Source organism: Dreissena polymorpha, chromosome 2 (genome assembly GCF_020536995.1).
Source record: "Dreissena polymorpha isolate Duluth1 chromosome 2, UMN_Dpol_1.0, whole genome shotgun sequence".
Taxonomy (NCBI): Eukaryota; Metazoa; Mollusca; class Bivalvia; order Myida; family Dreissenidae; genus Dreissena; species Dreissena polymorpha.
The window spans coordinates 62110344-62136540 of record NC_068356.1 but is presented as its reverse complement, the minus strand read 5'-3'; the positions used below and the strand labels follow the sequence as shown (position 1 = coordinate 62136540).

General features: G+C 33.7%; 3 protein-coding genes and 1 long non-coding RNA gene across 4 annotated transcripts in view; 3 read left to right on the top strand and 1 right to left on the bottom strand.

Annotated features, from left to right (window-relative positions):
• LOC127867281 (guanine nucleotide-binding protein G(q) subunit alpha-like) overlaps nucleotides 1-428 on the bottom strand; it is a 46428-nt gene extending 46000 nt beyond the window's left edge. The window contains exon 1 of the mRNA XM_052408333.1: nucleotides 371-428. The gene's annotated coding sequence lies outside the window, so the exon portion shown is untranslated. The remainder of the gene's footprint in view (nucleotides 1-370) is intronic.
• A 4914-nt stretch (nucleotides 429-5342) lies between these two features.
• On the top strand, nucleotides 5343-10207 carry LOC127867282 (uncharacterized). The gene is made up of 7 exons (XM_052408335.1): nucleotides 5343-6073; nucleotides 6954-7118; nucleotides 7516-7668; nucleotides 8168-8404; nucleotides 8713-8770; nucleotides 9475-9634; nucleotides 10094-10207. Exons 1-7 carry the CDS (start codon nucleotides 6048-6050, stop codon nucleotides 10111-10113), a joined length of 819 nt encoding a protein of 272 aa, XP_052264295.1. The 5' UTR covers nucleotides 5343-6047; the 3' UTR covers nucleotides 10114-10207.
• Nucleotides 10208-11840: 1633 nt separating this feature from the next.
• The window catches only part of LOC127869767 (A disintegrin and metalloproteinase with thrombospondin motifs adt-1-like), a 214104-nt gene continuing 199747 nt past the window's right edge, over nucleotides 11841-26197 (top strand). Inside the window, exons 1-5 of the mRNA XM_052412427.1 lie at nucleotides 11841-11944; nucleotides 12058-12090; nucleotides 12664-12744; nucleotides 13260-13327; nucleotides 13597-13732. Coding sequence (XP_052268387.1) covers nucleotides 11911-11944; nucleotides 12058-12090; nucleotides 12664-12744; nucleotides 13260-13327; nucleotides 13597-13732 — 352 coding nt within the window. The 5' untranslated portion in view covers nucleotides 11841-11910. The remainder of the gene's footprint in view (nucleotides 11945-12057; nucleotides 12091-12663; nucleotides 12745-13259; nucleotides 13328-13596; nucleotides 13733-26197) is intronic.
• Nucleotides 17616-23918, top strand: LOC127867285 (uncharacterized). Its single transcript, XR_008043417.1, has 3 exons — nucleotides 17616-18191; nucleotides 19210-19333; nucleotides 23568-23918. It is a non-coding gene; the product is annotated as an uncharacterized LOC127867285 (long non-coding RNA).

The following is a 26197-nucleotide window of genomic DNA, read 5'->3' as shown; positions in this document are numbered from 1 at the left end:
ATTTATTGAATGCAAAAGTTAAATAGCACCGGGAATAAGACGTATCGACTCTTTATATAAATCGTGTTTAACAAAAATCAAAAGTTTATATAATATGGATGTACACTTCAATAATCATACCCTTTGTAAGAGCAGAAAATATTTCAGAATTAGTATTTTTACAACAAAATAAGGATTGCAAATACTTTTTTATTATCGAGAACATATCGATATAATTTATTAATTTGAGTTTTCTGAGTTATTATAGTACTATCATGCATGAAGAAAACTCTATTTAAACTCTATTTAAATATATATATATATATATATATATATATATATATATATATATATATATATATATATATATATATATATATAATTCACTTACCTGGTTATTGATAAGTTTCACTGCAAAACCTGAATACGTTTTGTGTGCATGAGCAAATCCTTTTCGATGTTAAACCTTGGTTAAAGCGCGCCGTTTATATATTAAGAGTTGAATCATGACCCAGCCAATAGGCGAGTGATTAGTACGATTTACCTGGGAAGCCGAATTTATTCTAGGAACAGCCTTCATTTCGAGGAAGTGTCATGATCCAGAATGATCAAAGATAGCGGAATTATTTATATTAAGTAAAATATCTCGTTCGCATTTTATCTTTGTGTTGCCTTGCTTGTTTTGCATAACTTTGTGGATGTTTAATGCTGAGGATGAAGTGTTTGTGGAAATGATATGCGAATATGCCAATTAGCATAAACATAAATCCTGCAATCAGACTTCCATGAAATATTTGCTTAAAAACATCTGTGCATACCAACAGTGGCAGTGCAGTGCTCTTATCAGAATAGCAATATATTATATATAAAGTGTTAAGTTAAACAATATTTTTCAGACCTGTGATTATTATATGCATACTGATAATGTGAGTATGTGAATTTCTAGTTCAAATATATTCAAATAGGCGCATGTTTTTTCATAATTTTATTTAGCATATTGAGAATCTCAAAGTTCTATAATATATATGTTAATACTATAACAATTTAGCATTGTCCCCCTGTTTTAAATCTATTTCAAATACCATCAACGTGATATGATGCGTCTAATAATCATTTCAGCAATACATTACTGTTTTGATTGTTATACGTTTGAAGTTCATGCAAGTAGTTCATAAAAAGTAGGTAAGCGTATGTACATGTCGGATATGTAGATACTTGAAATAAACAGAGGCAACATTTCCAAGTACCATGCTCTGAAAAGAAAGAGTAAAAGATATAAGAGCGATAAACAGTGGCAACATGGAATTCCAGCTGTAAGTGCACATTTCGGATTGGTTTATCGTTCAAGCAATCACATATAACAGTTTTGAAGAAAAAATTGAATACATTCTTATGTAAATTCGTTGAATTAAAAAGAAAACCAAGTGCTTTCAAGAATGTTTGGCGATTGAATACATCAATTAATTAATAAATCACAATGCTGACAATGCTGCCCGAAAGAACTACAAAACATTGTCCTTAAGCGTCGAATTCCATTCCACACGTTTCTCTTTACAATTAACATACATGCACTACAAGCGAAATGAGCTTTGAAATTGTAATTATGCGATTTTTGACCTATCAAAGACGTTTTAACTACGTCTGACAGTTGTTAAACTGACTTTCAATTAGATCCCAATTGATATTCTTTTGTATTGCTTTTTAATGTGAATGTCAATGGTTCTTATTTACACGTGTGGATTTTATCAATATTTTATGTGAGGGATTGACGTGTCTTATAACCTTTAAACACTGCTCGTGTTTTGTACATGCGGTAGGTCATTTAATAAACGACTAAGGGAACTGAATTGATCTCCAGCTAATAATTATCCAATTTCATAAATACAAATATACCTTTTATTTGTAGGTATAATGCACAGGGAAAAGTATATGGGTCATATAAATAATTGTCGAGCAGTCCTGTGACAAAGTATGGAACCCAATGCGGAAGACATTAAGTAAGTTAAGAGTCAAGCTTGGTCGGTTATGTTGTGCTAGTAAGATAAGAAAAAGATATATTGACGGACTCAAATTATTGTTACCCTAAATGACTTTTAGTCAAACGCGATATTCTTTTATACAAATACAATACAAACGTTTAGTTAAAAGCTGCGCATTAACATATAATGAAGTGCAAATATATACTTACACTAATTAAACATATTTATCTATGTGTAATGTGTCTTTTGTCTAATTCTTATAAATTAATTGCTATTAAAATGTAGTTGAAGCATTTTAAAAGATTTGTAAATTAAAAAACCTTCTTACATCAAATATGACTTTTGTCACTTATGATTTACCTTAAAATGTTGTCTATTGTTTTGTTGCATTTAACGTAATTTTTGGTTGGTTTTGTATTTTACGTTTTAAGTTACGAATGTACAGTTTAGAGGTGCATTATCTATATGTGTAAAGCCATAGTAATGCCCCATTTTCATATCGTTATTGGCATTGAACTATGCAGGACGGGTGTACAAGGAAATATTTAACGCATACTTAGATGCAGATACAAAGCTAAACTAGACGTATTATAAGAGAAAAGATTACCATCCTGCTCGATAAACCACTTTAGATGACATTATAACTACAGTCAGCGGTAACGTAGCCAAACAACATAATAATATTATGGAGCCTTCGATTTTTCCTTGACAGCAATGTACCGACTACTTTATGCCGGGCTCGAGATAAGCTAATGATTTATTTACACGCCTGTTTGTTTTGAAGTATGCTTGGTAGAAGGACGTATTTTAAATGAATTACTGCCCCTCTTTTATGTTATTTTCAAACACACATTTCCTTTCTTGCATGTAGTTTAGCATGGTTGTCAATGAAAATGACCTTCGTGAAAACACTGATAGGCCTTATACTGATATTATAGCGAAAATATAATTTTAGTTGCGTTGTCTCTATACTACGGAATGACATGTGTTGTTACAAAATAATCGTTTAATCCCCCCCCCCATTAATTCGGTTGAAATAATCAGCATTATGTGTATATGAAAACGCTTCACGATCTTGGTCACCATCTTATACAAAGGGTTAAGATTTCCTTGTATCATGTTCGGCTTTTCTATCATCAAGAAGATCACTGTCATACTGCAAGTGCCTATTCTATCGTCAAAAAGTTCACTGTCATACGGCAAGTGCCTGGTGGATGTATCTTTTACTCCTGGTGTATCGTGTGCTAAGAGATGAGATATATTGCGCAGGCCGCTTTGCAAGCACATGTTTTACGATGCATCGTGTTTCATGGACATCTGAAATATAAGTTCGATATGTCGGTTTCCGACGTACCTTTGTGAAGAAATAAATATTGAGCTGAAATGGGATATCAATGAATCCTTAAACATATTTTATGGTTGAAACGAGGACCGTTTCAAGTAATTTTGAATCGGAATATTTGCCAAAGAGTCTTAATCTTATTTAAATTTGCGGACATCCTCTCTGGGCAAAAGTGCAAACTATGTAAAACTGCTAGGTACATAACATAAACTAATCGTACTCAACGTCGACAACTGATAAGTCATAATCCGTCGACTTCTTCGTCGTCCGTTTCCTAAATTAACAACAACAAAAATTAATAATAACTTATAATAGTATGAATGTTAATTTTTGTTTTTATGCAATCACAGGCTGGTAATCAAATTGATTCGTTGAGCAGTTTTAATGGAGTGAGACCTTTCTCTTATATGACTATCCTATGCATGGGTAAATATGTCAATTAAATGGTTACACTAAAACAATTAAACAAATAAACCATTGTGTGAACTTATGATAACAAAGAAATTAAATTTCAACAATCTGTTCATTCCAGTAACATGTCCGATTTTGTTCTTCATTATTTTATGCTGGCGAAAATGATTTTCAAACATGTGTTACTCTGATTAAATTTTTAATGTACTATGGTGCCATACATTCGCGTGGGTAACACAATCACTAAATAGCGCCATTGGTTATGCTGTGAATTGACATATTACAAATGATGATAAGTGATCAAAGATAAATCATTTGAGCATATATTGAGTTCCAATTTTTTTTATCAGTGTGACTTTAATTGAATTATTCGTTTATTTTTTTATTGTACGCATAACTTTAATAAAAGCTAATTTAGATCTTAATGGAAATACCCAAAAAAGTAAAGCAGGTTTAACCGTTGTTTTTTTAATCAAATGTATTAAAGTAAATAGATCTAATTGACATTCATGAGGAATAACACTTTCAGATGTATTACTTATCTGTTAATGCTTAAGTTATACCTACTGTACTAAAACATGAGCTGTCATATACAGAATAGACCATATTTTGTACAGGTATACTATTTTTGTATAGGTATTGCATATACAGGTTTAGATATTTAGGCATATTTTTATGTATATTTGTAACTTAAATTGTTCAAAATTACCAGTTTTATTACTCGTACTAGCCAAAATATATGTGCTCGCTACGAATACCAAAAACTCTTTAAATACTATTATTACTAAACAAAAATATAAACAATTAAATGATTGCAGTTAAGTGTTACTTAATATGTTGTTTCGCCATTTAAAAACGTTGGTGAGTTTAAAACAATTGATATATAATAACATGGGCAAGTATAACTTGAATGAATAATGCAATGTCATATTGGTAACTCGTTTGAAACATTTGCATAAAAACAATTGAAACTGTGTACACATATATTTCGCTTAACTATTAGCAATTACAATATGTTGCTTCGTCAATAATTTAATATATCATTGTGATACAAGAACATAAAGCGCTCATGCATATTACAGTTTTGTACAAGGGATTTGTCCATGGAACCATAATAAATATTTACTGTGTAATTAAACATATCTTAAATTATAACTGGTATTACAAAATATATTTTAATGCAAACTATTGCAACATTGTGCCAAGTTTTAAATACAGGACTTGCAACGCATGTTTTGTTTTACGCTAATAAAGAGATGCATTATTTTAAAAGTCTATGTTAAAGCCCTTTTAAAATCGGACAATGTTGAATGCTACGTTAATGTGTGTCGAGTGATATTAATGCTTATTTTCTGCAGACTAGTGCTTGTATTTCCATGTCAGCACATTTATCTTGGAGTGTTTTTTGAACACCACTTCTATCTCTGTCGGAATTTGGCAAATTATGTCAGAGGCTTAAACATCAACAATTGGTACGCTATCAACGAATTATTTTTTTAGAAATAACATATAATGCACGCACACAGACTAATTTACAAATAAAATGTAGCATGAACATACGAATATCGAATCTAAAGTGTTGTATGCATAAAGTTATTACAAGATATATATGATCCAGAATTCACTGTCCAGGAATTTCTGTTACATCTCAAAGAATCACATTTTACCTTAACTTCCTGCTGTTTGTGCATGTAGTTTCTTATTTCATGGATAAGTGCATTAAACTGGCGAATATCATCACTGGTAAATGTAATTACAGCTTTCCACGATCAGGGGAAAATCCACATAATGTGGTGAAAATGTGGACATTTTTTTAGATTTTTTTTGATAGTGCATAAATCGCGTTTAATGTTGCATCTTTATGCCGAGTTACGTCTTGAACAAAGTAAATAATCAATAAACAGATGGAACCCCTAAAGCATGCTTACAAAATAGAAGAGCCTCTGTAAACCATTTAAAAGAAAAATAGATTTTTAAATTGGTCCTTCGAGACGTAATTTTCGAGTCCAATTTGTTACGTCTTTAGAGATATAAGTTTTACACTTAAGTCTGTGTCTAATCAGTGCTTACAATGGTACGGTGTTGCCTTCAAAATACCTACAATCATCATCAGAATAAATCAATTTGGGGGGTAACGTTACATTTCCGCTATTTCTAAAAATAAAATCGGGCGACCTTTTGTGTCCAAAATGTTACGTCTCGAAAAATCATTTTTTTTACGATAACGCTGTTTACTTTCACATATCGGTTGCGCAAAGGCGCCGGAAAATAACTGCACACATTATTTGATGACGTAGAACGCATTCAACGAATTTGTGTACACAAAAGCTGACAACATGGCCGAATCTTCGACACGAGTTCGGTAAGTGAAGAGAGTTACGTCTGAAATAACCTAACCTAGCCTTAAACATCCGAGTTTTTTTGTGAAACGACATGCCTTAGGTATCGTTTTATTGTTTTAAAGTAATTCGAATAGAATTATGATTTGACTTTGGTACGAAAATAAAATGCAAATGAATCAAGGACGACAGAACTGCAAGATTCAATGGCGATGTTCAAAATAGACGTCGTGTCCAAGTTACATCTTAGGAATGAAAATGCATTTAGTCGTCTTTGTTGTCTGCTACGACTTATATTTTCCCACATACTTGTGCCTGGATGGAAACAAATTAGAGATTACCCTGTTCCATGTTTTAAATTGTTATGTTTAACCAAATACAGTGTTTGAGCAAAAGATGTAACGTGGACTACATTTTCGACATAAAGGATGTAACTTGGACTACAATTAATTGGGAAACCCGTCGTGTCCTAGTTACATGCCATGTCTTATCAGAAGGCAATTTCTGATCATTTAATTGTTGGGAAGAAAATCATCATGACATTTTTAATCCATTCCATCCTGAGTTGTTTCCCTATTTATTTCATACAATAAATTAACTATACACTGTTCTAATTGAGTTTGCTTTCTAAGATGTAACATTGATGCAATGAGTTGTGTCTTTGTTACAGGGACTTTTTTGTTTTGGTGTCAAAATTACATCTTCAATGTGCACAAGTAATAGTTGTATGTGCATCAAAGTGTTATAAGTACTTTAAATGGTTGCAGTGCAGGTAAGTTCATACATTGATCAGCAATGCTTTTTCTTTTATCTGCATTTAACAAACACATGTTTTTCCTGATGTCTGTGCCAAGAGATGTAACTGGACACTAGCAATTGATGTCCATGTTACGTCTGATGCAGTGACCAGACCCAGCAGTTAGCCAGTGACCAGACCCAGCAGTTAGCCAGTGACCAGACCAAGCAGTTAGCCAGTGACCAGACCCAGCTGTATGCCAGTGACCAGACCCAGCAGTCAGCCAGTGACCAGACCCAGCAGTATGCCAGTATCCAGAAAACTTCATTAAGGTACATCTTTTCAATACATTTTTAAACAGTTTTTTTTAAGGATTCAGCACAAGACTATTTCAACTCAGAAGATAGAATAGTGTTGTGCCAAGTCCTCATAATTCATAGTCTTCGAAATATTTAATGGTTAGGATCACCAAGTCTACAGGTTTTAAATTATTTTGATACATTTTTTAAAAGTGCAATAGGGGTTGGTCAGAGGTTATGGTCGCTAAACTCTCGGGGCCCTCACAGTGCAGGTTTGTGTCTCGGTCGGGGCAAGATTTGGGATGCCTTCAACGTACCTGATGTACGTTTGTGGTCCTACCATACATACACATTGGTTCAAAACAAATAAACATAGACATATTCAGTGTTCATAAGTTTTATGTATGTATAAGTATGTGTTTTACGACAGGGAGCTCGAACAGTCTCTGTGTAAGCAGACCAAGAAGTCGGCCATTGACCAAACCGAGCAGCCATCCAGTGACCAGACAGCCAATGACCCGACCAAGCAGCCAGCCAGTGACCAGACAGAGCACATAGCCAGTGACCAGATGACTTCATTCAGGTACATCATTTTAATACTATTCTAATTAAGAAAATAGAATAGTGTTGTGACGAGTGATGGGGTTTACGTCGCTTTTTAACAGCTTCGGTCATATCATGGCGGTCAGTGCATCTACCATGCTTTCCTGGCTTTCTCACACCAGTACTTACACCACTTCTTTCCATATCGCTGACTTCATACTCACATAATCTAAGTATTGTAGGTGAGTGACATATTTTCATTGCCGGAAAGAAGTTCGAACCGACCGGATCTCGAACCGGATACTCAATAGTTAGTTTCACCAAAGCTACAATATTTAAGTTATGTTATTTAGGTTATGGTAGATATCATCTCGGGCTCTGACAGTGTGGGTTAGAGTCCAAGTCGGGGTAAGAACTTCTGTGTGGGATGCTTTCCACTTACCTGTGTTTGTGGTTCTACCATACATACACATTGTTTTAAAACATAAACATTCAAAAAGGTATTAGGTATGTATTTATAAGTATGTGTTATACCATAGGGAGCTTGAGCAGTCTCTGTGGAATTGGACTGAGCAGTCATCCAGCAACCAGTCAGAGCAGTCAGTCAGAAACCAGACAGAGCATTCTGATAGTGACCAACTCGAGCAGTTGGCGAGCAAGCAGACCAAGCAGTCAGCCAGTAACTATGTCGAGATGTTACCCAGTGATGAAACTGTAAAGAAGTTCAATGATGTGACCAGACAACCACCAAGCTCCAATACTGAACAGATAATCAGGTACATTTATATACTAGATTTATTATGCTTTAAGAAGTTTATTTTAATCTGATATTTTTTTTCCCAGTTTTTAAATTCAAGACAACTTGCAGGTCTCTCTCTCTCTCTTCCCCTAATTTAAGCATTGTAGTAAGCAGTTACTATACACTCAATATTGGAATACCCTTACCCAGGAAATGTATGTTCATGTATAAATGATCACTGTGATACATGTAGAACCTAATGAGTGTTTGAAAAGGTACTTGTCTTAATAAAAAATAATAGACTAAGGTGATAGATATAAATATTGTATTAAATCATTACCATAGGATTTGTGCTGGAGATTACATATTGATCAAACATGGTAGAAGTTTTCTTCCTGGTGTAGTGAGTAATCATTTTGTTGGGGTTAATCGTTAGTCCAGTTTATTGTTTCTGTTCCATTGTTTTCAAGTACTTCAACCCTTTGCAGTATAAAATGAAATTGAAAATGCCATGTGTGGATAGCATGAATCAGCCGGCTGATCTTGTTTCATGCTATTCACTACTAATCTTTATACTGGTATAATCTATATAGTGGTATGCAAAACAAAATTTGTTATGTCTATGAAATGTGTACCATTGGAACTGTTTTTTTTAAATTGAGTAGTAACATAAAAGATGGGTATATGCTGCAAAGGGTTAATGTCATTCACAGTTATTTTTAAGAATTCATTTTCTTTCTAGTTTGAAACTATATTGAACTGTCTTTGAAATTTGAAATCAATGTCTGGCAAACTTTTAATATGTTTGTATACATGTATATATTTAATAAATTTATAATTTGATTTTTGGAGATAATTCAGAATTTCAAATAAAGGTGTTTTTTTAATGAGACAATTTCTTGTTCCAAACCATAAACAACACTTAAGTACTGAAGTGAGCATTTAATAGGAAGCAGCTAAACATGCCATTGAATCAAGCAAGCATTTGTTTTAAAGCTAGAAACACCTTACTTGTTATAAGTAACAATAGTATAGAAGCTTTTGTTTTACTATATAAGCAGCAACTTTAACTCAATAGTTAACAACTAAACATGTATTACATTTTAGGTGGATGAATGGCCGTGGGTCATATTCTTCAAGAAATATAAAGATAATGCATGGGTTATGAATGAAATAAGGCATACCATCCTTGAATCAGATATCCAGAGAAAGTTGGAACCACCTAAAGTGTCCAAGCTAGGTCGTCGGCTACTTTACAGATTTGAAAGTAAGTTGAAGTATTTAATGTTACATTAAGTATGCATCAACTGTGACATGTACATTGTAAATGTACTGTGGCCTAATGGTTAAGGTGTCCGCCTTGGGACCGGGAGGTTGAAGGTTCGAGCCCAAGAGGGAGCGTTTGTCCAGGAAATGTTTCTTTTGGGACTTATTATAAAATGGCCAGTTCCTGAGCCGCGAGCTAGTTAAATTAATGGTTAGTGACTGAAATCCGTCTGGCATCTTGCCTAGTGATAGAAGTTGGGAGGTACTTGGTATAATCAGTTGGAAGTGTCTCATAAGCCAGACTGACTTACCCTTTTAATAGGGGTGACACTATAATAAACAAAACCTTTACCTACATACATTTGTTTTCTCAGATTTTGAAGCATTTCCCCCGTCTTTGACTTTATTTTGACTTCTTTTTTTGAATTTTAAAAATATGTAACTCATCCTATATTTCCAGGTTACAAGGAAGACAAGTGAAGCAGAGAGAGAGGGAGAAATACCATGTTTGCAGTTTAGAGTTTGCTGTTGTTTTAGTCTGTGAAAATCTCAGAATAAATAATATGTTAATTACTATCTGTCTCCTTAAAAGCTATTATTTTTTTATTACCCTGCAAGTTAAAATCCGTTTATCTGATTGGTCAATATGCACTGAATATAGTTTAATATTCCTTGTCATTCATATATTGATATAAAATCAGATTTGTGGTTTAATTTTTGAAGGTGTTTAGCCCCTTTTAAGTTCTGTAATGTGCTTAGTTTTTTATTTTGAAAAGTGAACCAATTAACTAACCAATTAGCTAACCAATTAGTTAACATTGTTTAATGCAGGTTGGAATTAATGCTGAAATATAGGAGCTTTCAGCATTTCTTTCAATCAGCATTAAACTACATACATGAAAAGGTGAAAATAGGATAAACTTCGGTTATCTCTTCGCAATTTGTCTGATTTCTTTGACATCGAGATAACGAGAGTCATTTTGTCGTCCAATGTTAGTCTCTGATTTCTAAAAACATGTCAGAATTGTCATTTATAATCAAGAATTATGAACTGCTATCGTTTTAAATGTTTCTAAGTAACTAGTCTTTCATTTGGAATCAAAGAAAGGAAAAACTTTTGATTATTTTAATGTTTTTTATTGAATAAATGTTCAATTTTTGTGTCCAGTTACATCTTCGATTAAAATTGCACATATTTTAATGTCATGGCACTTTGGAGTGGAAAATCTATGCTAGGAACATGAAGTTGTTGGTAATTCAAGAAAGGAATGAATCTCATTAGAACTGTTCATCTATTTCCAAAATTAAAGGCATAAAATTCCATCGAGTCCATGTTACATCTCCAAATTCAGGGAAAACAAAACATCATAATATAAGGGTACACATCTTAAATATGAATTTGACAATTTCACAGTACAACCGTCTTATTTCAATACAAATATTCACATCATTTTATTTTAAGTATCATGTTGTGAAAATCCTGGACACCAAACATTTTGAGATGTAACAGAAATTCCTGGACAACGAATTCTGGATCATATTTTAAGTGTAAATATCAACGTTCGTTTTTCTTCCAATTGAAAAAAACAACATTTGTTCAGGCCACGATGTTTGTAAAGTCAAGTTAACCCATTTATGCCTAGCGTCTAGAAAAAAGGCCTTGACAAACAGCGAAGACCTAGCTGAGACGCCGCATAATGCGCCGTCTCATCAGAGTCTGCGCTGTTTGATTAAAGGAATTTCTGTAAGAAATATTCTAAATATAGACATAAATATTCTAGACATCCCTAATTTTGGAAATAAATTGATCCAATTTAAAAGAATGGAAGAGTCAACTAAGCATAAATGGGTTAAAGGTGCGTGCATTTACTTTTTTGTAGACTATATACGCGCTGTCCGATCTCGTTGTTTGTAAGTGTTTGCACGATTGGTATATTTGATAGAAAATAAAGAAACAAACATCTGAACACTTATTAAATATCAATTTATGTATTGGCAACATTTTTTACCAACAAAGTTATGCTATCAAAGAAAATTATTTTTAACATAGTAGTAATTACATGTATATTATTTTGTCGTTTGCGTCGTGAATGTTTCTTCACAGATAGGTTTATGTATTTAAAAGTGCACGTGCATACTAATTTATTTAACGTTATGAAAACCGCCTTTAAAGGAATCAACATGTGTTTATCTGTCCGTGTCGATCATTTACAGTGTCGTAATCAAAAGCGTAAACGATATAATGGGTTGGAAGTTAAGTCATATTCAGAACCGAAAATGAAAGAACACAAATCGCATCTAATAATAATAGGTAATTGCTTTATCTTGTTATGTTTGTTCACAATTAAGGTTTTTGAAACGCGTTTTTATTTGCAGTTCATATATATATATAAATTGTATTGATTGTTATATTATCATTTACAGCTGCGTTGGTTCTAACACAGATTTCGAGTTACGGTACGATTATTTTTTTAATAAATATGTTGATGCTAAAAAATAACTTAAAAGATAATTAGATATTTCGTTTGGAAATCAAATATTATTTTTACCATAACTTGTTTTTAAATAATTGATTGATAATGCTAAAGTTTGCCCCATTTCTTGGACAATGTTTTGTTAGTTCAAACTTGAACAAGTTCAATTCAACATTATTTGAAACGGAAATGCACTAAAGGCCTATTTAAGTCCTTATATGTGATATGATAGTCCTTTAATGTGATATTAGTTACAAAGCAGTACAATCGTTAGTATTAACTCACAGAACATAACTGTTTGGTTATATATTGATACTTTTGGTGATATCGTAATGGTCTCAGTTATTTTGAAACACAAATCAATTCATTTCTAGCTTTGAGCTGAACATTGTTCTTACTTCAATGCCAACATTGACCGCAGTATTTTGGACATTTGCAATGTCTTAATATTACCTTTCATTTAGAAAGAAAGCGCGTTGTTTCTTTTCATTAACACTAAAACCAAGTCATCAATAAAAAATTAAATCACTTATTAAATTTTGTTTCTATAAACCAGTGGCTTTGGACTGCTACAATTGCCGTGGTGTTCACGATGTAAGGGACTGCAATGCAACTACGACTTGTGGGGCGAATCAGGAAAGTCTTGGTTATAGCGTTTATAACCCGTTTTATTACAAAACCTTATTTGAACCTGTGTAATAAAAAAACAGGAAATGGTCCACTTAATATTGTATAAAGAAGAACGCTGATTAAAAGTTGTAGATTTAAAATACTATAAAATAGTGCCAACATATTAACATATTTGTATATGAACATCCAGACAATACGGGTTCTAAAGTGATACTGCAGAAGTGAAATAAGACTTAAAACCCAACTATTATTTAATTTATTATAATTAAATATGTGTATATACATTCGTTGTAAATAAAGGGACCATGAAATATTACTAATGCCTAATCACATTCGTCGTATTCATATTACATAATTGCATACAACAAAACGCTTTTGAAATATATATTACGATGAATAGAATATTTACTTTATTTTGTTACAGTATTTCACACACTACTTGTATTTGTTGGATGATATCAATTAACTTACATGTATAGTACTAGTATAATAATGTTGTTGATATATTTATCTTTTACCAGGCATGCTTTCATCATCAGAGAGTCACATCTTCCGGAAACATCATTGATCTCGGTTGCCAATCTTTGACGGTGAGATTGTGTAAATAAACAATACATAGGTGTTTTATTTTAAACTTTTAAGATGTCATACACTGTAAAACCAGAATTAATATTAAAACTCAAGACACATTATAAAACAATAAATCTTATTTACATCGTCTATTTTTATGTTACAGGAAATAACATAAAACACATACATACAAAATATATTAAAGCTGGATACATATTATAAGAAGGTCAATGCATAATCCACGCGCTTATCCCAGAAGTAATTACAGTCTGAATTTGATATGTGATAGGTGTGTGTTTCTGCTAGTGGTGGAACTGAGGTTATCGGACGTTCTGTAAAACAAACACGTCAGGCGGGTCTTTCTGATTGTTCGGAGTGCTGTTCGACAGACGAATGCAATGACCAACTTTGCCTTCACAAGGCCCGTAAGTAATATCAGAATAACGAGTAGTGATCGTAGTAGTATAAGTAGCAGTGCATAACTACTGTTTAATGAGCGATCGCTTGACGCTTTAGACGTGTTCAATGTGACTTTTCGTACACCTAAATGCGTTGAATTGTTTTGCTTTTTCGGTTAACAAACTACAATTGTTAACATTGTTCTTAATACGAATGGAAACGTGCATCAAAGTTAACTTTTAGTAAACTTTAATTTTTAGGTGCACTATTTTCTTTAAGGTTGTTCAAGCTATGGTTTGTAAATAACATAAACAATTATACCGTGTTATTTTTTCAAATGCAAATAGGTTTATCCTAATCGCAGCATTCTTTACTTACGAACTGAACACTGCCGTTAAACGCCTGTTCATATTTGAACGGCCGAAACCAATATCAATACTAAGGTGCCCATGTTTGATCTAAATGACGCTTATTTGATTTAAAACGTTGATTCTGTTCAAGCAACATAGACTATGTACTGTTATATTATTCAGAACATTATTAGCAAAAAGAAATCCTGATTAAGACATTTTTCATGATTCTTTCATTAAATAAACACATTTGTAAGTCCTATTGATTCATATTTACATTGACGGGTAGAGTTACTTTTTAGTATACTTCATTGCATGTATTCTGAAACTTTGCAACTAATCAATAGTATATAATTTTCACTATTTTGATTTTACTGTTTTACTAAAATAAATAAAGCTGTGTTAAAAAGTAGTATTTACCATGTTTTAAGTTGATAAATAATTTTGGTAATTCTATTTTATTGGCTCGTTTACCGTGGGCTTAGGGGAATAAGTGGAAATTAAGTACACTTAGGCTATGAATTTGTATAAGTTGTGTTTACTGTTTTTCAGTAATTACTTACTCAAATTGCCTGCAAAATTCTCTCTTCAATCTTGGATGACCGAATATGCATGGTTCAAGGATGTTCTGGTAATTGTATCCATTCTGTTTTGACATGTATGTATGTATAAAACCGTTCCAATAACAAACTATTGTATTGTCAACATAAGTGTAAACAACAATCTGCTTAAATCAGCGCTGTCAGAACAATCAATATCATTCCATAGTGCGAACCATATAATTGTATCGTTACACCCAGGAAATTATTGTGCATGTTGGTGAAAATGTATAATATATGCTTAGAAGATCTATAAGATTTGTTTGAAAAACATGTTCATGCCATTTTACACATAATTCCATGGATTTAGTACAACTAACTCAGCCATAGCTTTACGCATGGACCCATAATTATAAATTGAATATGCACACACATATCTTGTTATTCAGGTATCGTTTTGAATTTACGTATATTACTTGAGATTTGCTGAATCGACATACACTCTGACATTTGCTCTAAATCCTTTTTGTATAAACTCGCACCCCGGCACGGTCACATGACCTATTTTTAAATGATTTATTCAGAGCCCTCTGGTCTATGTTATTTAGGTCGGTCATTTGGATCACTTTAGTGTTTCTTGCGTATATTAATGTGAGTGTATATGTTTAATATAGATTGCGCATTATATGGAAACTGGCTCACTAGCGATACTTTTAATTGGTACATACTGAAGACCAGCGTTTGATATAAATAGGTGGTGGATGGGCAACTTGGAGTTTGTGGAGCTCTTGCTCAGCCACGTGTGACGGCGGGACCAGCCAACGTTACCGGGAGTGTACCAACCCATCACCCTCCCCTTACGGACAGCAGTGTTATGGACCCAACTCATACTTCAAAGTTTGCAGTATCTTCTCGTGTCAACCACCAGGTGAGTATCTGTTCGTGTATTTCTAAACGTAAATGTGAAAGTATTATCTTTAAACATATAATTGTATATAGATGGATAATAACGAACAATACAATTGACGATAAGCCCGACGATAGACGTTGAATGACACACAGAGTATAAATACGTTAAAGCACAACATAAATGTTCACATATACCCTTTTGCTGTCAAATAATGATCAGGATGCATCTATCAACGAAATTGAAACAAATATGTGTTTGAAAATACATACATAATCCAAACATTTTAACTGGTTTACCCAAAAACATCAGTCACAAATAAACGCGGCGTTCAGCGTAGTGATAGCATTTTTTTCGCTTGGCAGCAACTCACTGGGGAAGACAGGCAAAACTGGTTCTAACATTGGCTTAATTCTCGCTTCTGGTTCCAAGACATTGACCAAACCAAACCCTGGTAACCGCTTCTTCTGTCGGGCGAAACAAAGTTAGGGGCCTGGAACATTGTGCAAGACCACCTGCGAATTATTTGAGAGGAGACGGGCCAAGATTGACTCAAGTTACCTAAAAGAAACGCTGTGGACCAAACAACAGAATACTGGCACCGCAACGATTCACGTCAAGCATCAACAAGGCAAACACAAAAAACTTTCTTGACATCGGAAGTTACCATGACTTCGTGCTCTCCAACAACTAGCTGATATTAAAAAACAAGCTCACCACCAAGAACCTTTGCAACAGATTTGACTCGGAGAGACTGAGAGACTGATATATCCAGTGATAACTTTTGGCAGTTCAAGCAAAAATAGGTCGAAAGTGTGAAGTCCTGAACATCCTAGAATATACCATTGCCATCATCACCAGCAACATCAAGGACATCTTGCTGTAATCGACCGAAGAACGTCTTTGGAGAGAGAGAAGGAAGAAAAAGCATGAGTGAAGACTGATATTATGGACTTCTGTGCCACAAGAAGAGAGCTGAGCCGTGAGAAGTAAACCAGCCTGAAAACTAGGACTTAATAGCAGAAAGGAGAGGGAGGTGAGACGTACGAGGCTAATGAAGAATTGATAAAGATTCTATGTATAATCAATTACAAAGATATGGCCACATACTGCAGTACGAAGTCTCCTGACCGAGAGTACCACAGTCATGAACAGATATACTGAATTCTCCTAACTACCCGCTTCAACCAGAACCCAGTTTTCTTCAGAGGGACCCCAGACGAGAAGCGGACGATGAAAGTCCATCCATACTCAAGGCAATTGTGGAGGAGGAAGTTCGGAGTCTGCAGAAAGGAAAATCATCGGGATTGGACCACGTCTCTTTCGAGCTGATTACGGACAGACCGGAGGCAAGAGAAAGATGCGGCAACAATAACAGTACTATTCAAGAAGATCTGGGAGGATATGAAGTGGCCCAAGGAGTCCGGTAATCCGCCTACGGAAAAAAGGGTACCATCAAATTGTGTGATAAATAGCTCATTCCAAACATGATCAGCCCCAATCCTAAACCGTAAATAGGGCAGAAGAAATGTTGCTGGAAGAGCAGGCTATATTCAAATTTGGGTGGTGTGCAGTGAAACATATGATCACACCAACATTTATTATTCAACACCAATGTGAGCTCTTAATGAACCTCGTCGACTTTAAAAATGATTTCAATCGCGTTTAAAATGATGATCTCTACTGGTTCCGAGAGTATTCAGTATTGCCAAATGGCTGGTTCAAGTCAAGAATCTTATAATCTACGGAAACGCCAGCAACGCAGTTATTTGCAATGGACAAAGGGCGACCTCTTCAGGACATCCGTGGTCTTTCGTCAAAGATGTTTGCTCTTCACCGCCCTGTTTAACTTTTTTCCTTGCTTGAGAAGATTATTCAGGAATCCATCCAAGACCACAACATCTCTATCTCCATATGTGGTAGACCATTTCCAACTTGAGATTCGCTTATGACATAAACCTCATCTGAGGCACCAGCAGTGAACTCCAAGATCTCACCAATTGATTACACAACAGAGCAGAGCCATACAGGATGGAGCAAAAATAGCAAAAACACCATTCTTGCAAACATCAATTTACACAGCGAGACGGTGGCAGAAGTGTCCAGCTTCAAAAACTTCGGAGCAAACCAATCCAAGTATTTATCACTTCCGCTCAGGTCCGAATAAGAATTGTCATGACGACCTCAGCAAAAGCCATATTGAGCAGTTATTGGACAAGCAGCTTCTCCATCAAGTACATGTTTATACAAAGTCCGTATTGTCTCCATCCCACTGTACGGCTACAGGACGTCGACGCTTCAAACAGACAGATAACACAAGTTACAGGCCTTTGATTAAAGGTGTCTTTGAAGAAGGATCCGCATCCCCTACATGAAGCACAAGACAAAGCAAACGTCCGGAACAGTTCAGCAACACTTGTTGGCCCAGTAGAGCTCATTCTGTCCGACGTTAAAGGAATAAAGCTTGCTTTGTTTGGGTGTGTCACCAGGCAAGTCTATAAGTGCAATAGTGTGCTACATAGCACGCTGAAGGAAGGTCACCGTCGCGGCCGTAATAAGAAAAGCTGGAAGGGCAATGTAAAAGAATGGACGTCCCTACCGATATATGAGCTACTGTCATCAACCGTCAACAGATCTGACTGGCAGAGTATCTCTGTGTCGTCGTAACTCACACGGCCAGACTGGTCAAGTAAATTGTGATGACTTTTCATGTTCACGTAGTTTAAATGTATCGTATTTTACTCCTTTCATATAGGATCATAATATATCGGTTATGTAGAAGAATTATGAACGCAATATAATACACACCGTTAACTTACCGTTAGCCTGAACTTATCTGTAATCATTCTTATAGCTGTATGTTTCATAATTATGCCGTAATGTAAAGTTGACATAACAAATATATGCGGTTTCTGTATTTCGACTCCGTTGATGTGCAGACATGAAATTGATTGTCTTGTTGAAAAAAAACTAATTTCAATTGCAACTGATAAACATGGACTGATGTAAACCACTTTATAGATCTTTGAAAAAAAAAACGTCTTGACAACAAAATATGTGCTTTAAATTATATACAGTTTTCAGTAATTAGCAGAGCATTTAAAATCGAAGGCATAACCTGTTTTGTATTGCATATTATGTAATGGGATCAGCATGCGTTTAGAAACTTGAACAATTAAGAAAACAAAACTTACATATCAAAGAGGTCCTTGGAAGAGTCATTAGTCAGCTATTCCATAATCAAATCCGAAATTTTGGTGCATCCATTTGTTATTACTGTATTAATACTGTGATTTGACATGTCGACGGCGTATATGTATGGCCATAAAATCTTGGATACCATGTATAATTTACGATGTAGTGCAATGTTCACTTGAGTTATTGCCTTTTTTGATTTACAAAAAAAGGCGAATATGACTCTTTTGCCGCTGGTTACTCGGATAACTTTTTTGGCTTTACCACTCTTAAAATTATGGAACATCTTTTGCTATATTTTTGTCTGAAATGTACATATTTATTAATTATTTTTTGTTAATGTTTCGCATAAGTAATAAATTTGTAAAAGATTACTGAAAAATTGTATTTGCTGTCATAAACTTCCATCACTTGTGTGTAGTAGCATGATAGAAACATTAGTTTATGGTCAGCTAAAAATCTAACATTATTAATAATATTATCATTATTGTGTAATAATTATTAACTTTCAGTACGCATGACCGATGGTCGATTTGAAATATTCCTCAACGGTCAATGGGGGACAGTGTGTGATGATTTATTTGATCTGAATACATACGGTGCTCAAGTTGCATGCCGGATGCTCGGACAACCAACGTGAGTATAACTCCGATCATTATATACTTTAATATTATTAACCAAAAAAGAAATGCATAAACATAGAAAAATTATCAACGAGTAAAAGGCATTGTTTCCAGTTTTTAGAATATTTTTATTTCGTCGAAAATCAACTTGATAGATTAAACGGAATTTACTATCCGAAGTATGAAAACAATCGAAACATATTCAATCGTTTCGCATTTGTAACGACTTATAATTGTACCATTTCCAAACCCTGATTACTCGTCAACGAACACGTTTTTTATTATAGGTCTATGATAATAATGTACATCTGCAATATTTTCTATTTTCTATTACAACATCCTTAAACACTGATTGATTAAGGCTGAATGCACGGTGTTAAACCGGTTCATTACAATATCCGTTATTGGCGTCGCTCTAGAGAGCGGCGACTAGTATGTAATGCATTTTTTTTTCGCTTATGGGAGGAGAAGTTATTTTACGGATCGATGTATATATTTTTGTTTTAAGAATATCTTGCATAGTGGTGATTTTTTGTGTAAATAAGTGTAAATAAGTACTGCATTTGTGCCTATTACATTTATTACAACATTTATTGCCAATAATGCTTTTAATGTTTTTATTAATAACTGATCCACAACTGATCACAGGGGAAAGATCACAGGACTGGGCAAATACGCGAAACTTTCTGGATTTGAATAAAAAAAACATATTCAAAATATATTTATTTTGTGGTTTTTTTAATTTGCTTATTTAGTGGAGAATCAATGTAGTACGATATTTGACGACCTATCGCGCAAGCAAGTTTATTGGAAGGCGTAGTGGTACGAAAACGTAATAGTTTATTAATAGACAAATAATAACGATCGCTATACACACCTTTACAAAATAGCGGTGCATAAATGATGCCAGCCGGAATAGCTCAGTTGGGAGAGCGTTAGACTGAAGTTGTTTTCGCAACAATCATCTTAAGGCCCACGGTTCAATCCCGGGTTCCGGCACGAACGGAACAGTTCGGCGGCTGACAATTGTTTTCAGTCAGGTTAATAAATATAATAAAGCTTTATTTTTTGTAGACATTTTAAAATCCATTTTACTACAATTTGACATTTTTATCAAAATTAATGGATGCCGCGTGGTAACAACGTTAATTGAAATTTCTTACATCACTTCAATATCTTATAAAAAATACACGTATATAAATAAATGCAAACAATACATCCATGTATTTTTATGGTTGTCAATCATAGGCCCTAAGTACTATCCCTACCACATATAGAGCGCGAAGCGCGACACGTATTATTGATTGTAACAACGAGCTGCGATAAAGGAAGCAGCCGCTTATCAAGGTTGTGTCCCAGCAACCCGTTTCCCTAGAGTCAAGCACTCCTCGGAGTTTTTTTTTAAGAACCACATATAGAGCGCGAAGCGCGACACGTATTACTATCCAGGTGGTATGGGCCCTTTAGCATTATCCTACTATTACGTCCATAGTTATCTTCCTTAGAATTTCAGAAATTTTGAAATCGTTGTTCGGAGTCTAAAATTTCAATCCGATTGTTCCCAAACTTGCACAGGTTTTTTTATCAATGAGGACCCAACACAAACTCTATATGAGCAATATTGGACCAGAAGTCCAGAATTATGTCTCTTTGAATTAAAAAATAAAAGTGAAAAACTGATTGGTTTGGTGATTATGTCAACATTTTTCATCAGATTCTTTCCAAACTTACAGTGTCTTCATATCAATGAGCATTTTTACCTCATTTAAAATGAGAAACATCGGGACAATAAGTCCAGAATTTTTCTATTAAATTTGACAAAATAAACAATTTCAACTTGTTTAAAAGATTTCACAACTTTCGTCTAGATCTTTCCAAACTTGTGTTTTTATATCAGTATTACTCGAACCCTATTGATAATGATGAATATCGGAGCAATAAATCTATTATGATCTTTTACTGAATTTCAAATTATTGTGAAATGCAGCTTCTTTATGCAATCTACAGTTTTCCTTCATTTTTTTGTTCAAACTTTTACAGTGTTTTCATATCAATGAGTACTCAACCCCTATCAAAAATGAGCAACGTAAGAATAAGTTCAGAATCATCTCCCCTTGAAGTTGAGAAAAATATGAAATTACGCTTACAAGATGAAGCAGATGTTTTAAAACCTACACAGTTCTGTTCCATTAATGAACACTGCACACGGATGCCAGTAAAAAAGGAAACCAATTTAAATAAAATGAACTATGAAATATTCGGGGTTACAACACAAAATCATAGATAATGGTTATTTGGGGGTTATAACACAACATCATAAATAATGGTTTTTTGGTGGTTATAACACAAAATTATAAAATCGACCAATATATTAATATTTACAGTAGAAAAAAAATCGTTCCATGTTACTTCATTGAGTGCCTTTTACACTGAAATTCCCGACGCCCTTTGATGCTTTGCATCAATACTTATCTTGTTCATAACCTAAATTACACGTTCTAACCAGATTACGGTATATGTCAGACCCCTTAAATTCAAGATGTCTTTGATAAAGGCTCATAACAGGATAGAAAACCAACAATAAACGGCATGATGGTTAAAAATGTACCAAGCAAGGAATATAAGAATGGATCGCAAATCATAGAAAACCATTTCCGACAGTATTCGACTACTCATGTTCAAATTTATAATGTGAGTTTAAATGCGTAAATTGCAGTTTAGTGCAATATCTCTAAGATCCTCTGAGAGCAAATACCAATATTGTTGTAAATGCTGACCTTAGTTGTTAACAATTTTTCAATTGAATATAACACCAATACCCGTGCCAAATCCGTTATTTCAATTTATTCGGAACTTTTCGCGTCTCCATTTCACATGGTAACTCCTCGTTATAGATAAATTACAGGACTTCTGTAGCAACCAGTCATGGTGGCATTCACATTAAACACGTACTGTGCGATAATCAATGACACGAACAATATAGCCTTTTTACTACATATGAAATGTGGGAAACTTTACGCAATTGCTAAATTTAAAATTACGAAATAACCTAACCATATCCGTTATTTGAATGTATGTATTATCTGTATACGTTACACATTGTACCTCTCTATTATTTACATATACCATGCATTCTGTAGAACCTAGAATAAAACGTTTACTGGGTGATTATTAATAACAAGAGTAATCCTATAGCATTTTTCGACCTGAGAAATGTGGACAATTACATAAATTGTATTTGGAAGCGGGGAAAATAACAAACTATGTGTCATGAGTTACATATATGTACTGTTGCACAGCTCTTGGTGTGAAGGAAACACACATTACATATAAATCTAACTACAATAACATTTTATTCAATTGCATCAAGCGATTACGAAATAAAATTAACATGCCTAAAAAGCTAAAATATATTTCCAACTGTGTACAATCTCAACTTGATATAGGGCTAACACCAGGTGCGGTCTTACAGTAAGATAGTCCAATATGGAAATAAAAACCATTTAAATAAAATAAAAACAAACCTAAAATCATAAGCCTTTACCTTCAACCTCCTGTTAACAAGAGCGAATACTTTTGCTGAACTGGTGAATAAAAGTTTGTTAGTAAATCTGATAACTTAAACATGAGATTAAAATATCTTAAACAAATGGAATAAAGTAAAACCTGGCTTCAAACACAATTGCTAATAATATCGGGCTTCACATTTGGATCTAAGGTTATCAATAAGTAACCATGTAAATAATTGTTTTACGTTATGAATGATAAATTATGCCCTTTGTTTTTATGTTAACGTGCGTATATGCTCTTTTGTCTAATTGCGAAAGTGGAGATATGTTGTTAATTGTTTGTTTTTAGTGTGATTTTTATGTTTTGTTCATTTTTTGTTTTTGTTTGTTAATCGGAAGAAAAAACTGATAACATACTTTTTCCAGAATCACGAACAAATCCTTCTTAACAAAATATTGAAACACGTTTCCAAGTATTTACTACAAATTACTAGCTGCGCAAAATAAATTATCAAATCTGGTAATTAATTAACCATTACACACTTTGTACAACACATTCAAGATCAGGTGTTACCTGATTAAAAGCATAGGTCATATTACACTTAATGTACATTTAGAAGTCGATGAAAAACGGTAACATTAAACTACTAGATAACATTAAACACAACGAGTAACAATTAATTACAATTACTTTGAAAGATTGTTTTGTAACGATATGTTCATAACATTATATTACAGCGGTAGTGCTCGTGTGACAGACCCACTAGCTGGACCCAACACAATGCCGATTTGGTTGGATGACGTCGTTTGTAAAGTATCTGAACTCACGCTGTTAGAATGTGACCATAGACTCATTGGTTATCATAGCTGTACTCAACCCGAGGACGTCGGTTTGTTTTGTGCATAACTCGTATGAACTATAATATAAGCACATGTGCAACTATGCCATAAATAATAAGGGATGTTGTCAATTGCATGAAACCTATTATTTTGTTTTATGTAAATGTGCCTTTTTAATGTTGACAGTTAATTAAAAAAATCTATTTAACTTGATATGTTGCAAGAGACAAAAAAGTATTTCAAAAACCTCTTCCACTTGCTCTGTATTTGACGTTGAACAAAAATATATTTCAATTTATTAATTGTCCGGCTATCAGAAAATTGTTGGCAAGGAAAACGAACATTTTCGTGAAAGCGCAAACAGAAACTTGCCAAGCATATTTTTTTGGAAATATATTTTAATGAATGGCAAGCGTTACATTTATCATTTGTTCAGAGAAGATTTACGGACAGGATAGGACAAGATCATAAATTAATCATTGTTCGCGAGTGGTCTGTATTTTGAAACAGAACAGGTTGTCAAGTTTGTACCAGTTTACACCTTTAAGCTTCAACGACAAGAAGGTAACCCAAAACATTATGTTCCAATTGTATACACTTGGGTGAAGCTGGTTTATATTTTCGGATATACTTTTGTAATTAAACAAAACAAAGAAACAGCTTATTCGCTAAAAATATAACATTTCGAATTTTCGGTGAAAAAAAACACACACACACACTCTAAGACAGCGATTCAGTCGGGACATATGTACCAAACACGTTTGATTGTTAACTCATTATGTGAAATACTAAAAGCACAGAAGCTCTTAATGTTTTAGTCCAATATGGTTTAACTATAAACATACTTGCGTTATTGTTTGCGGTTACACACAACTGAATGACGTTTTCAATAAATTGCATCATGCGCACACGTGATTTGGCAAAATTTGGAAATTGTCAGTTCTGTACTTGATATTGTTTAGGCCAATAGCCTACGCTTTTTATTCATTTCATGTTTATTTATTTATTTAAGAGCTGAAATGCATCTATTGAAGATAATTCAGGTATTGTACGAGTGTAATATATGTTATACGGGGACGATAACTATCAGGAAAGTCCGGACATACTTAAACATGGGCGCTTTATGAACTACTATGGTATAGCCTTGTAACGTAACGGGTAAATACATATGACAACAGAGCAAAGTTATCAAAGTATCGCGTGTGTGTATCTACTTTGATTATTCAATCTTTTGATAAATTGTTTAAATAAATTTCGATTTCAACCTAAAAGGTTTGACTATGGAATTATCATTTTTTATAACAAAGTAAATCATTTATGCATATAAGTTTTGTAAACTTTATTGATGGAGTGTTAGGACCACCATAATAGCGATTTATGTAAGTTTTGTGATTGCATTAATGATCCATTCGTAACATCCAAATAATATGATATATAAATTTATTTATGAATAGTTTTATATAACAGTTTATTTTTTATTACAAAATTGACCAATTTCTGTACAAAATATAATGATAACCACGAAACACATATATTGTTAATGGGTCGCAAAGTTCTTATATCCAAGAGTGACATGGGTTTGTTTTAACTACAAAACTATGGGCAAACATGTAATATAACAGAGGACTGTACTTCCATATACAATAACGCAAAATAGGCAAGAAAAATTATACATTGAATACGAATTTCATAAAATGCAGCAAAGACAAATAAGCGCCACGAGCCGATTTTGACGAAGATATGTCGTACATATTTGCCTACAATTACCGGAGCATTCGTCTTTTTATTAGGATCGGAGTTAGTGTTAGTGTGCCGTATGAATAGACTTCGTTGCATGAAACTAAAACTAAAACTAAATTTAGATTCACATCGTACATGCATGATACACATGCTGTCAAATTCGACTGTACAGACATTTTCGATATCTGAATTACATATCTGGCTTATTTCGCAGTTTTCGACACATGTTCTTCCTAACTTTTATTTATATTTATATTGAAATATATGTATAAGAAGTTTTTTTTTACACATTTTATATAAATTAAAAACTATTTGACAAAATCGTGCAGTCCCGCTTTAAATTGAAATAGACAATTGTCATTTAGAACTTTGAAATTATATAAGAAGTTTTATAAGAAATTTCATTTCAAGGTGGAATTTAAGTAGACTTAGGATTCAAATGATGCTTTTTTATCTTTTTTTTGCATTATATAATCAAAAGTGGCATTTATGAAAAATCCTGGGAATAGCGGACACGCGAAAATACCGGGTTAGGGTATTAGTTAAAAAAGAAAAAGAAATGCAGTTTCAGTGAATTTAGTTAAAAAAGAAAAACAAATGCAATTTCAGTGATTTAGTAATCCAGTCTTACGGTAAGATAAATTTGGCAGGGAAATTTTATTGAAGAGGATAGTGCCACTGAATAGCGATATGTTGTTATCAATTGTTTGGCAGTGTACATCCGAACAGAGGTGTTAGAAATGTGAGCAAGTGCCTTAGGTACTTAGTATTAATTTGCATGCATACAA